Genomic DNA, 14,972 nt, shown 5'->3' on the forward strand with positions numbered 1-14,972 from the left:
ACAATCCTGGTGGAAAGCGAAGGGGAAGTAAGGCATGCCTTACATGGCAGCAGGCAAAAGAGAGCTTGTATAGGGGAACTCCCATTTATAAAACTATCAGACCTCGTGAGACTTATTCACTACCATGAGAACAGTATGGGGGAAACTGCTCCCATGATTCAATTAAAACTGTCCCCCACCCTTGACACGTGGGGATTATTACAATTCAAGCTGAGATTTGAGTGGACACACAGCCTAACTATATCAAATGGAATAGTTTGAAATAAGTGGTATGATAAGCAAATTAAAAAAAAAAAAACTCCAGCCGATGATTAGAGATGGAAATAATGTGAACTATATATAAATTGTAGTCATGGATTAGCTTGCCAGAACGCTGGACATTTTTGATATATTATTTTCTATTCATACTTTTGAATTATCTCTCAAATTAATATATGACTGCATATATGTGTAAGGGTATATGTGTGTGTGTATGCAGACATGGCATATATGTGGGTATATACATATTTATATTGGCTACAAAGAAGCCTATTATACATATTTAAAAGATTTTGAATACAGCCCTTTTAAGCATTTCGTTTTGAACATCTTGAAGCATATCAAAATTCATAATGGGATAATTGCAGAGGAGCCTCCAGAACAAGGTGTATTGGGATGGGAAAGACTCCTAAATATATCCTCACACTATTTTGGCATGTGTATTATAATGCAAGTATCCTTACTATGTAGATTTGTTGCCTTCTCTCTAAAACTGTCTATATGTTATCTGTCTCAAAAATTCCTTATTGATGAACTATGAGAAAGGAAAATGTGAATAATGAAGTTTATTATACCAAGGTTTTGTGAAGATGCTGCATGCTTAGGATCTCCATAGGCAAGAGTTTGGTGAGGCAAGACTGTCTTATACAAAAGTTTTTCCCTATCCTAGAACAAAAATTAAAAATGAAACAAGCAAATTCTCATGTATTGAAAATTGCCTGTGAATCCGGTACTTGAGTTACCTTGCGTGGGTCACATTGAATAGTCATAGTCATCCCTTAATATTCATGGAAGAATAGTTCAAGGAGCTTCACAAATGTCAAAATTTGTGGATGCTCAAGTTCCTGATATAAAATGATGTAATATTTGCATGTAATATAGGCACAACCTTCCAAATAGTATAAATAATCTCTAGATTACTTATAATACCTAATACAATGTAAGTGCCACATACATAGTTGTTATACTGTATTGTTTAGGGAATAATGACAAGAGGAAAATGTCCGTACGTATTCAGTACAGATGGGATTTTTTAATGAATACTTTTCTATCCAACATTGATTGAATCCATTGATGTGGAACCCATGAATATGGAAGACCAACCCATGGATATGAAGGACTAAGCACATAAATAAATTGCACACTAGATTAAGTCTCACTTTACAAGATTTTGGGGTCTTCTTTAGCATTAGTGGCTATGAAATAAATTCTTATGAGATGCTCATAATATTGTATCTCTTGAAGAACTTTACTTATATTTTCAACTTTTTTTTTTTTTTTTGCTAATGTGTACCCTAGGTTGAGAGTTATTAAACTTTTATTTAACAACAACAAAACAAAATAAAGGTACTTATTGGCAGATTTTTGAAAGACAGGTTAAAGCACAAGGATAGTAATATAATTGGGAATTTGGTGCACCCTATCATTTGCTTTCCTTTTTTAAATCTTCCTTGGCATTCTCAGTTTTTTTGTTTTGTTTATTTAAAAAGAATATTGGTGATTTTTATACCTAATATTATGGGACTTGTACATCACATTGCACGGATTTCTTACGTCTAACATCACAGCCTATCCCTGACTGAATTAGTAAATGCATTTTCCAAATGAATTTACAACTTATGTAGTAATTATCACATTTGCCAATGTTTGTCCTTGTTTACACATGAATGTTAGCTAAAACACTTTCGATTATTGCCAACATTAACCCATTAAAGATGTATTTGATTCTCAACAGTCAAAATAGAATTTGAGTTTCAAGGCATTTTCGAAATCTTCTAATCCACTGATATTCTATATCACCATATCCTAAAGCTTGTGTATTTTAGACAGATAAGCTCCAATTTAGGTAGCCATTGGGAAAACTTTTTTTGTGTGTTTCTATGGCTAAAAAACTAGGAATAAGCCTTTGTTTTCTTCTGATTTTCTTATTTCACTGTGGAGAATCTTGAAGACTCCAGAACTCAATAAATCTTTGTCCATTGTCTCATTCATGGTCACTTGGTAGCAGACATCTTGCCTCAATGTTTGGGCACAAAAATAGTAAAATAAAAATTGTCAATATTCTCACATAGAGCTAATTGAATATTGACATATTGCATAGCACTCAGCAAAGAGATACATTTATTTTTTAAAGAAATGGGTATTCTATTTCCTTTTTTAATGTATGAAACAAAACCATTGATGTGCATTATTGTTGCTAACAGCCAAAGTATATATTTATTGACTCATTTTTCACTCATTTTTTCACTCCACTATATGAAATTAAATTGAAAATTTACTTTTACAGCATTCAAGTGTACTTTATGTGCAGAGCAATACCCAGGGATCAGTGTTTACAAATTAAGAGATGGTCCTTAAATATTTGTACAATGTAAAATGCCTGTTGGCTGTAAAATGATGTTTTGAAAATAAAGGATAAGATCAAGACCTGAACCAGTAGTAAGAATTGTGTAATTGTAACTATGATTTCCTTGTAATTTTGCTAACTAATTTTCTAATTTTGCTAACTACATACTTCATTGACTTTATACATCCACATGACATCATTTTTCTTAAAATTCTGAGGCATTGTGTGTGTGTGCACATGCATGCACCATAATTGCCACAAAAGAAGCTACCAAGTATCCAAGCACATTTAAAAGATTTTGTATAAAGTACTTTTAAACATAAATCAAATATGTGGCTGTCATGACTGGTTATTACAACACAAATCATGTGTTGGCCTATAGCTGTTGAAATCCCTAGCTGCTGAATGTCTTAGAAATTATATTTTTCTTTTTCTGTACTCTATGGAATTTGAGGCCGATCTCTGAGGTTAAATCACTTTTTTGACCTCAAAGATCTTTCAAGAAGTATTCATAAGAAGCTGTCTCTGGAGCCTGGAGCCTTCCACTTTAAGGCAACAAATGATATGAACTGTGTAGCTAGTAAAAAAAAAAAAAAAAAAAGCAAGTAAAGGTTTAGCTAATAGAATCTAATGTCATGTGAATGAGATTTTCTTTTGCCACACAGTTGTTTTTCATTTTCATTATTTATAGCAATTATTATACCAAAATCACATAATAATAATATTCCATAACATATTAATACCTTCAAAAGATGTATGATTTTACTTAAGGTAATAAGCATAGTTATTAGGGGAAACATCTCTCTCCCACAAATGATTTTTATGAAAAGAGATTTTCTTTAAATACAAGTGAGTTTGAGTTGCAATTTTCACTTCCTTAGACAAAGATGATCTGAGTTCTCTGGTAAGTCAGCAATAGTATTTACATTTCTTAATTGGTCAGAATTATTTAATAATTTATCAAGATTTCTGGATGTAGGATAAATTTGTTTCTTTATCTTTTGTTTTTCTAGATTGCTGTGAGAAGGAGCCATGTAAGTAAGTGAGTATTTTCTACAATTAATTGTTTTAGTTGAAATTTACAAACACTAGACTGAGAATTTAGTGAATATATTTTTTCTCATATTAGATGATTTTTACCTTAAAATCAATTTTATCAATAATGTAGGTGATATTTGGATTCTCTTCATTTTTCTTTCTTACTTATTAATTGAAGTATATTTGAGGAAATGGTTTACTTCCTTTATTATACTTTAAGTTCTGGGATACATGCACAGAACGTGCAGGTTTGTTACATAGGTATACACTTGACATGGTGGTTTACTGCACCCATCAACCCATCATCTATGTTAGGTATTTCTCCTAATGCTATCCCTCCCCTAACCCCCCACCCTCCAACAGGCCCCAATGTGTGATGTTACCCACCGTGTCTATGTGTTCTCATTGTTCAAACTCCCACTTATGAGTGAGAACACGTGGTGTTTGGTTTTCTATGCCTGTGTTAGTTTGCTGAGAATGATGGTTTCCAGCTTCATCCATGTCCCTGCAAAGGACATGAGCTCATCATTTTTTATGGCTGCATAGTATTCCATGGTGTATACGTGCCACATTTTCTTTATCCAGTGTATCATTGATGGGCATTTGGGTTGGTTCCAAATCTTTGCTATTGTGAATAGCACTGCAATAAACATATGTGTGCTTGTGTCTTTATAGAATGATTGATAATCCTTTAGGCATATACCTGTAATGGGATTGCTGGGTCAAGTGGTATTTCTGGTTCTAGATCCTTGAGGAATCGCCACACTGTCTTCTACAATGGTTGAACTAATTTACACTCCCACGAACAGTGTAAAAGCGTTCCTATTTCATCACATCCTCTCCAGCATCTGTTGTTTCCTAACTTTTTAATGATCACCATTCTAACTGGCATGAGATGGTATCCCACTGTGGTTCTGATTTGCATTTCTCTAATGACCAGTGATGATGACCTGTTTTGCATATGTTTTTTGGCCACATAAATGTTCTCTTCTGAGAAGTTTCTGTTCATATGCTTTGCCCACTTTTTGATGGGGTTGTTTTTTTCTTGTAAATTTAAGTTCCTTATAGATTCTGGATATTAGCCCTTTGTCAGATGGACAGATTGCAAAAATTTTGTCCCATTCTGTAGGTTGCCTATTCACACTGATGATAGTTTCTTTTGCTCTGCAGAAGCTCTTTAGTTTAATTAGATCCCATTTGTCAATTTTGGCTTTTGTTGTCATTGCTTTTGGCATTGTAATCATGAGATCTTTGCCCATGCCTATGTCCTGAATGAGATTGCCTAGGTTTTCTTCTGAGGTTTTTATGGTTTTAGGTCTTACATTTAAGTCTTTAATCTGTCTTGAGTTAGTTTTTGTAAAACGTGTAAGGAAGGGGTCCAGTTTCAGTTTTCTGCATATGGCTAGCCACTTTTCGCAACACCATTTATCAAATAGGGAATCCTTTCTCCATTGCTTCTTTCTGTCAAGATTGTCAAAGGTCAGATGGTTGTAGATGTGTGACTTTATTTCTGAGGCCTCTAGTCTATTCCATTTACTTCTTATTCACTGGGAATTACTTCCTATTCAATCCCTGCACTTACCATAATAACACAATGTTTACTTAATTATCCATAAATTGTTTAACATTTTTTAATTACACAGATTTCCATTTCCCTTTAAGAAAACTGGGTAAAGGGTTTATATTAACTTAGCTCATATTTCTTTACTTTTTTAACCAAAGTATAGTAAAAGATTAACATTATTGTTAATTTAAATCTTACACATCTTTCCTTTTTAAAAAAAATACAAAATGGCTGTCCTTAATGTACATTTCTATAACAACAAAAATCATGGTAAGGATTAAGGAAAATCTGAGTCATACCTAACATACCATAAAAAATGTAACGTTGGTAAAAGAGACAATGAATAAACTAGAGAAAGCTGTTTGGGATTTAAATATAATTCAAATTTATAAATGTAATAGAGTATATAATAAGTGTATGTGAACAAATATGCATTATAATGTTAGAGTAAAAAAATGCTATTATCAAGAATCAGCTGAGAAAGTTGAAAGCTTCACAAATTCTGTGTATTTACTTAAAGGGAATTCACATGGAATAGCATTGTACTTTTACCAAATGAAGTAAGTCAATTTCCTGAAGATTTTTAGGTGAAATGACTGATAGTGGTCAAAAAAAATTATCTGTTGAGTTATATATTATTTATTTATTTAGAGACAGAGTCTCACTATGTCTCCCAGGCTGGAGTGTAGTGGTATGATCTGGGCTCACTGCAGCCTCTGCCTCCTGGGTTCAAACGATTCTCCTGCCTCAGCCTCCTGAGTAGCTGGGATTAAAGGCATGGGCTACCAAGCCTGGCTAATTTTTGCATTTTTAGTATTTTTAGTTTTTGCATTTTAAGTTTTGTATTTCACCATATTGGCCAGGTTGGTCTTGAACTCCCAACCTCAAGTGATCCGCCCCGCCTCAGCCCCCCAAAGTGCTGTGATTACAGGAACCAGCCACTGTGCTTTGCCAAATTATGTATTTTTAAATTGGTATGAGTAAATCAAAAACTGGATTTGTGTGTATGTTTATGTCTGTCGTTGTGTGTAGTACACTATAAAATGAGACTACTCTATAAAATCTGCTGGATATTTAAAATTAAAAATTAAGGATTCAAATAAAAAGGACAAGCTATGTAGTAAGAATAATTTTATAATTCTGATTTTGACTGTCATAAAGCATTACGCTAACAATATTACTACAACTGCTACTTCTACTAAGTAAACCAAGAGATATTAAAATGGGCCTATTTCTTGATGGTGACATGGTATTTTGTTATCCACCAACACTCAGTTGGGGTTATACATTACTTTGTCTATCTGACCTTCAAAATTATTTATGAACCTAATAATTTTATCTTGGTTCATAATATGTTACTAGAATATAGAATTATATTACTATATTCTCTATTATATTTAATTATATATTCTAATTATATATACTATATTCTATGTATTATATTCTATATTGCTAGAATACAGAAAATATTAATAGAATACAGAAACATCTTAGCATTTCCATCCTATCACAATGATGCTCACTCCCTGAAAGACCTCCTGTGCCCACAAGGCCCCGGTGCATTTTGAAGTTTTTGTTGTGATAATCAATGGTCTGTTTTTGAGGCTGGTGTCAATGTTTAGTTCTTGGGCTGTTATGCAACTCTCAGTTTGGGTTGCTTATGTGGAAAACACAGAAATTTTGGTTTTGGAGATTACAACTCAACAATGCTGTATAATTTATCTTCCATTTGGAGGAATCAAAAATTTCAATGTAAGTGTTTTCTGTATTTTACACCTGAATTGATAGTGACTTAAGGAAACTGAGATGAGACTATGGGGCCATACTTGCTTTGCTCATTATGTAAAGCTAAGGAAGTATTCATTGGTGTTTAGTCATTGCTAAAGAATCCTATTGTTCTGCACAGGTTGATTGTAATCAAAATAGCTTATAATAGGAAAGCAATGACTTAGCAGATAGTTGAACTGCTTTGATTATAGGAAACAATGTCCCTCAGAAAGAAGTTAAAATATATCTGAACTTACATGAAGGAGTGTGATAGAATATTAAAATGGAAGATTGAACTGAAACAAAAAATGTATTTTGAAATGAATAGATATTATAAAAATATTTCAATACATTTTATTTTCTTTATTAAAACTTCTGAAGCTAGGCTAGGCTGAGTTACAGAATATGGTAACCACTATTTCAGTTTCCCTTGGTTTTGGGCATAGCCAGATGAACAGGTTCTAGTAAATGGGATGAATCAATAAATGGAATTGTGTAGCTTCTGGAAAGTGTTCTTAATGGGAGATAACTTTTTTCTCCTCATTGCTGGATTTTCAGATTCTCACCCTGTAGACTTTTCATATGGTCTGAAGGCCGTTGTGCATTTTGTAGGTGTTATACTAGTGGCCAGTTCCAGATGCAGATATCATTATGATTCCAGCCAATGAGGGTTATACTATGTGGAAGATTGAGTAGAGAGCTGGAAGAAACACAGATCTTTGGTAAACCATTGATGTAGACTAGGTACCTTGTGACAAGAGATATATCACATATTATGCCCCTACTTCATGTTTCTGGGAGATTGTGGCAGTTTCCTTCCAGCTGGGCTGCCTTTGGAAACCCTATCAGTTTCTCTCTGTCACTGTCTGCCTCTGTTTTTCTCTTACTCTTTTCCTTTCAGAACTCTTCAGTCCTAATACATACTTAGGGTTTTCTTTATTCCTTCTACATTTTCTGAACTCCCCCTTCCCAGATTCTGTGGTTGAGTAAATAATCTGGAATGTTTTGAAACACTTCTCAACAATTATTGCTGCCATTTTATATCCCCCAGAAGGGTTGATTTATTCATTGGAAACTTATTTAATAAGCTAATTTTAGTGAATTTATTATCAGCTGTTATTGGACAACTATACATTAGTTTCTAGATAACATTATAATGCTTAGTCTTTATGTTCATTAAAAATAAAGGTCAGATTATATAGTGTGAACATTTTAGGCCATGGGGCTTATCAGCAGAGACAGTTAAATACCTCTCAAATTTTCACACAAGGCGGCTACATCTTCTGCCCATGTGTATGTCCAGAATGGCTATAAAATAGGTGCAAATTAATTAATAAATTTACAACATAAACTATCTTGCAAACAAACACACACATTGACCTTCACCTCAGGACAGATATAACTCTATAAGTATTGAATTCTCATACTTCATGTATATACTGTTTACTGTTATTGAGGAAAAAGTCAAAGAGAACTAGTCCTTGTTTTGCAAACTAGATGACAGGAGGAATACTCAGTTTACTGTGACAAAGTAGGCAATTCTAAGATAAATAGCTCCTAGCAATGCTTTGGAAGGGAAATTTTCCTTAGATGGTGGCTCTATAGAAACTCTATGAACAAACTGTTATATATTTTACAAATCTGCCATCTACTTTTTATGAGCTTTAGTTGCTCTTTATGACTATAATAAAAGGAGAGTAGAAGCCATGTGTATATCCAGTGGTCCCCCAAGCAAGCATCCTTATGCAGAAAATGTAATGAGATGGTAGGATGTTCTTGCCCTTAAGCTGCTGGATGCTCTCTTAACTCTTGTTTTGACACCATTTTATTGTGCCTATAATAATAAAGTACATGTGAAATACGTTTCACAGATTTCAGCATTGTTAATCTAATAATTGGCAACATAGTATGTCCACTATCAACAAATAACACACAAATCAATAAGGAAATGAAAATTTTAAATAATTCAAACATTCCATTGATATGCATCTTGTCATTTAGATATGTATTTGTTAACAGTGCAATACAATTATATGATATTTTAAAATAACTTATACCATTAAGCATAAATTTGCTATTATAATTATTAAAGGACAGTTAAAATACCTTGTATATAAAAATATCAACTCATATTTTATAACAGTGATAGATTTGTAAATTTGTACCTTAAATTCTACATAAATGTAGATATTCTTTCATAATTTTAACCTCTCATAGACTTTTTACTATAGTTTGCCATTAAAAAAGGAGATATAAACAATTTCAAAAAATATTGTTTCATAGTCACTATATGTCATAACATATTGTTCAAAATGACATGTAAGAACTATGTTGAGTTTTAATTCCAAAAATTGTCATGGTTTAAAACTTTTAGGTACAATGTGTCTTAATTGACTAATATTTCTTTGACATCTTGAGAACCCACAGCTATATTGTCTTCTTATGATTTGTTGACCTGTAGAAATTTATGATTTAAATTTTGAACTCTATCAAAATATATTTTAACCTTATTTTTCTTCAGTTCAATTTTCTGTTTCTTTATATGTTTCCTTGGTGTTGTTTTCTAAAATCCTAGCAAACATAGTAATATGCATTTTTATGTCACTACAAACTTTTTCTTAGTGATGTTTTGGTGTAATGCAAATAAACATGTAAGAATTCAGTGCATCTTAACTCAAAGCTATTTCTTTTCTTTTCTGAGGTCAGCACCATGGTGTTTATTTCTCTCTACCTATGTCTTCATTTTTCATAAAAGAAAATCTAAGCATAACAATTGATATAAAAGTAACTCTGTAGCATCCTGGTCTCCATTAAACAAATTTTAAATCCACATAGACAGAAAAGTTTTGCCTCCTTGTTCACCTTACCAACATCTATTTACTTCTCCTTTTCTTTCATAGTTTTAAGATTTAATTTTGACACCACTTTAACTAAAGTTGTGACCTCATTTTGAGTGCAGTGTCCTGAGAACATTGAGTATTTTCTCTCATTGCTCTTATGTCTACACAATTAGTACTTTCACATTATTGGATACATAAATATTGACCCAACCCATCAATATCACCTTTGCCAAAAATAAACAGCATTTATTTTGCTTTTCTGCCTTTTCACTATCTGTTGATTTTACATAGAAGCCCTCTTCATTCTCTAGTTTTCTTCATCTTACTTGTCATTTGGATCTTATCTCCTCTATCAACGCTTCATCAATGTCCAAGATTTTTCTAACTCTTCATTCTTCTATACTACTACAGTCATTACCGGTTATGCTTTTCATCTGGCAGTTTGAACGTTCTTCATGTTGTTATTAGTGTTGTTAATTGCTTAAAAACGTGTCCTGAATCCTCAACTAGGTTGAATACCCTGAAGAAAGAACTGGCTTTTAACTATGAGTTCACGGTTGATCTGGGAATGTTCTTATGTAGACCTATGAATCTCCTGAAATTATAGATAAGACAATGTATTTATGTACATTTCTATGTATACTTTTTTTTTCAAAAACACAGTGGCTAGAACTCTATCAATTTAGCAAAGACATTCATGTGTAAAATCCATTGATCTAAAATAATAAAAATCATAGTTTGCACTTTTCTCTTCCATAAGGCATGTAAGTCAAAAGTAATTGAGAAATATTTGTAATTGATCTCACAAACCTTAGGCTCTTAGTTGGAATACCTGGGGCGATACTCCCTAGAAGTGTACAAAAACCACAGCCAGACAACGACTAACAAACAAATGCAACCAAGCTATAAGTTAGCTCAAATCCATATCGGTCCTCTCTCCTATTGGGTTGTATTACTTATATTATTTTTTAAGAATGATTTTACATATTTTATTTTCTCATGAGATATGTTACACATAGTAATTTTGTAAAATATATATGTATATTATAAGAAATACTTATGAAGAGAATATCCACATAAATACCATGAAGCTCAAGATCTGGATAATTGCCTGCAAAACAGAAGCACCCTGGAAGACCCTCCATATATAAATTTTCTTCTTTACTCCTAGAGATGATATTCTTCCTAAATCTAGATATATTAACATATAAATAAACATTAAGATATACCATGATTGCCGATAGAAAGATTCCTGTTGGGAAAAATACTATTCATGGGCCGCTCATGTTTCTGCATGTTATTCATTCAGAACCACAAACTCCATTTTTTCCTACTATCTTTTCAAAGTTGTTTGTGATTATATTAATATAATAAGCATCCCATGTAAAAAAGATAATATCTCCTTCTCAGGCAAGGGTTAGACAGCCTAATCTTTGCCCAGTATAAAGTATGTGTTCCCCAAGCCAGCATTCTTGAAACTGTGGCAGGCTAACTGGAGAGCTGACAGGTAAAATAAAATTTCAGACCCTTCAGAGTTCTTGACAATTCTACCTTATAAAGATATTAAGTCTCCACAGATTTTTAAGTATATGCAGTATAATTCCAATCATATCATATTTTTGTTGAATGTGACAAATGTATTCATTATATGCATATAAATGTAAAGAGAGTACATTAGGCAGAATAGTTCTAAAGAAAAACAAGGTGGAAGGAGATTATCTATAAGCTAGCATAACTTTTTATATAGCTAAAGTGATTAAGAAAATGTGGAATTGGTACAAGCATTTGGAAATCAGATGTTGGAACAGAAAAGAGAGCCACAAAATAGATCTATAGTTATATGGGCCCTTGATATATCAGAGATATGTTGTGGTAGATAAATAAGGAAAGAACAGATATTTTAATAAATTGAGATACCACATTGTCATGTCTATATAAAAATAAAATTGAATTCTTATACAATATCATTTCCAAATATTAATTCCATGCTTCTTTGAGAAAAATATAAAGATTTTAAGCAGTTGATATACCTGAATATTATCATGAACTTCTTTGGAGTTGAAAAGAGGTTTTAAACGAGATGAAAAACAAAAATCATAAGGGAAAAGATTTCTAAATATGAATATGTAATTTTAAACAGGATTCAAGACTGGTATAATTTAAAAAAATGATTATAGCAAGTGTTATTGGTTATACCATGTAGAAATGAAATGTCTTCTACTTTGCTGTAGAGGGTGTACAATGGCACAGTGACTTTGGCAAACAGTTCGGCAACGTTGATGGTCCATGTATGGTATGACCCAGCAATTCCAACTCTAGATAGGTACTCTGAATAATCTTTAGTCTTTGCATATATGCATCAAGGTGTCAGAAATGTTTGAGAGATTTGTTTATGAATACTCCAAACTAAAAATGACTCAATGACTATCAGCAGTAGGATGGAAAGTAAACTAGAGTATAGTATGGCAATACTTTTTAGCAATGGAACTAAGTGAAATACAGCTACATGCAACATAGATGTATCTCACAACATGTTTAAGAGAAAGAAGCTAGTGCAGAAAAAAGGGGAATGGACAAGTCATCGATATAAACCAAACTTAGTGACAACTAAATGCTATTATATATGTATGAAATATAATTGATAACGGATAAGCTATTAAATTTTTCAGTCAATGGCGAAAGCTTTTAGCTCATGGTCAAATAGAAATGGCATTAGTGTGCATCTTTGTTTCATTCCTGATCTGAGGAAAAATAATATTTCCTGGTTAATATATTTGCTATTGGCTTTTGGAGGTAACTATTTTCAGGTTGTGGAAGTTTCACTCATTTCTGATTTCCTAAGAGCATTTTCCTTATTAATATGTATTGCAGTTAGTCAAAAGCTTTTTCTGCATTTATTGTGACAGACTTTTTTTCTTATTCAACATCTCAGATAAATTACGATATTTGATTTTCTAGTGTAAAAATGAATTTAAACCAAGTAGGCTACAATGTATGTTTTGATCAGTTTGCTAATATCTTGCTTAATATTTCCACTGTGTTCCTGAATTAATTATCTATAATTATGACTTTTCCCTGCATTGTCATCTCAATTATTGGTAAAGAGGTTATGTTATGTTAGCCTCAGAAAATGAATTGTGATATATTTTCTGTTTTGTTTATACTCTGCAACAATTTATAAGATAGGTCTGTTGCTTTTCCTTTAGCATTATTAAAGTTTGCAGGGGAAATTATATAGGCCTTCAATTTCCTTAGTGGCAAATATTTTTAATATTGCTGTCATTGTATTCATATAATTGTTTTATAGTTAAATTATTATTTGCATCATGAATCATTAAATAGGCAACATTTATATTTTTTATATGGCAAGGGTAAGGAGTTGAATTATTTTATAATTGAATTAATATATAAGAGTTGTAAGGTTTACGTGTTTTCTATTTCATCTATTTGTTATTTAAAGCTAAGTTTTTATTTAATGATAAAAATCATTCATAACATGATAGGTTTTATTTTTGGCAGAATCTGGTGCTAATGTCTGTTTATCATTCTGATTTTGGATGTATGTCTTCTACCTGATCAGCCTTCCTACACATGTATCATTTTTGTCACTTGAAACTAACAATATTTTAAAAGATTTGTTTATTTATGCTTAGTTTTAGTTTCATTATATTATGCTCTGCTCTACATTGTAATATTTTTCCTATTTTTAATTTACTTTGAACTCTTTCTGGTATTTTGAGTTGGATTATTTTTAACATATTTATTTTCAGTCTTTCTCTTTTATGATACACACACGAGATGCCACAGGTCTGTTATGTATGGATTTAGTTACATTACAATGTTTAGCTTTCATTTTAAAATTTTTTCTATTAATTTCTATCATGATTTCCTCTTTGACCTGTTTTCTATTTAGAAGAATATTGAATATCACAACACATTAAGGCCTTGTCTAGACATCAGCATAATTATTTTTGGTGTCCTACAATTACTGCATACATTTTCAACCCTTGGAAGATTGTTGAAGTTGCATTATGAACCATTAAGTAATCAATATTTGTAAGTAAATATTAATCAATACTATAATTTATATTCAAATATTAATATAAATATGAATGCATTAATTATGGTTTATAAATAATATTTAATGTGATTAATAGGATAATTTGGAATTATTCTGTATTTTGGTACTAAAATATTACCCTCTTTAATTCACATTGTTTAAAGTCTCGCTTGTATATTAATAATATAACTTGTCTGTTGTGATATATCTGGAGACAGAAGGGCTCACATAAGGCATTCATATTTTTTTTAAGCTCGAAACACAATCAGCGTAGAAAACGGGTAGGCATTTTTCTTTTTCTTTTTTTTTTTTTGAGACAGAGTCTCTCTCAGTCGCCCAGGCTGGAGTGCAGTGGCCGCGATCTAGGCTCACTGCAAGCTCCGCCTCCCGGGTTCATGCCATTCTCCTGCCTCCCTGCCTCAGCCTCTGGAGTAGGTGGGACTACAGGCGTCCGCCACCACGCCCGGCTAATTTTTTTGTATTTTCAGTAGAGACGGGGTTTCACCGTGTTAGCCAGGATGGTCTCGATCTCCTGACCTCATGATGCACCCGCCTCGGCCTCCCAAAGTGCCGGGATAACAGGCGTGAGCCACCGTGCCCAGCCACGGGTAGACATTTTTCAATAACATTAAAAAGTGATTTAGAAACCCAAAACTTATAGGAGTGAAATATTATGGTTATGACATACAATACATAGTCTAAGGAGTAAGACGAAAAGAGAAGATGTGAAATGAGTTTTTTCAAAAAGTTTTGGCTTTGAATGTGCTTTTCTGTACTGGAGAAGCTAGAAAGCAATTTGTATGTCCAGGAGATGACAACTGCCCAAAAAAGACTTAAGTTTTCATCACTGGCTGATCTATAAGCTCTGTGTAAGAAGGAAGTAAAAGCTGAACCTGAGGCAGAATTACAAATGGCCTCCTTAAGTGTTAAAGGAGTGCCCTGGCACTGGGTCAATCGTCAAAGATTAAGCTCCTGACATTCAACAAAATACCTGTCAAAACACTGAATAAACAAAGGTAGCCTTCAACAATCAAGATAATCAAACCTTGAGAGAGACAATCTGATATATAATGCTATCAAATTGTAATAGTCCAAAGT

The 14,972-nt window shown here is 32.6% G+C and overlaps 1 protein-coding gene across 1 annotated transcript in view; it reads left to right on the forward strand.

The window, feature by feature from the left end:
* The window catches only part of LOC129136850 (uncharacterized), a 115,498-nt gene that overhangs the window by 87,756 nt on the left and 12,770 nt on the right, over positions 1 to 14,972 (forward strand). The window contains exon 5 of the mRNA XM_054665474.2: positions 3,619 to 3,643. Coding sequence (XP_054521449.1) covers positions 3,619 to 3,643 — 25 coding nt within the window. The remainder of the gene's footprint in view (positions 1 to 3,618; positions 3,644 to 14,972) is intronic.

This window comes from Pan troglodytes, chromosome 14 (assembly GCF_028858775.2).
Source record: "Pan troglodytes isolate AG18354 chromosome 14, NHGRI_mPanTro3-v2.0_pri, whole genome shotgun sequence".
NCBI classification, from domain to species: Eukaryota; Metazoa; Chordata; class Mammalia; order Primates; family Hominidae; genus Pan; species Pan troglodytes.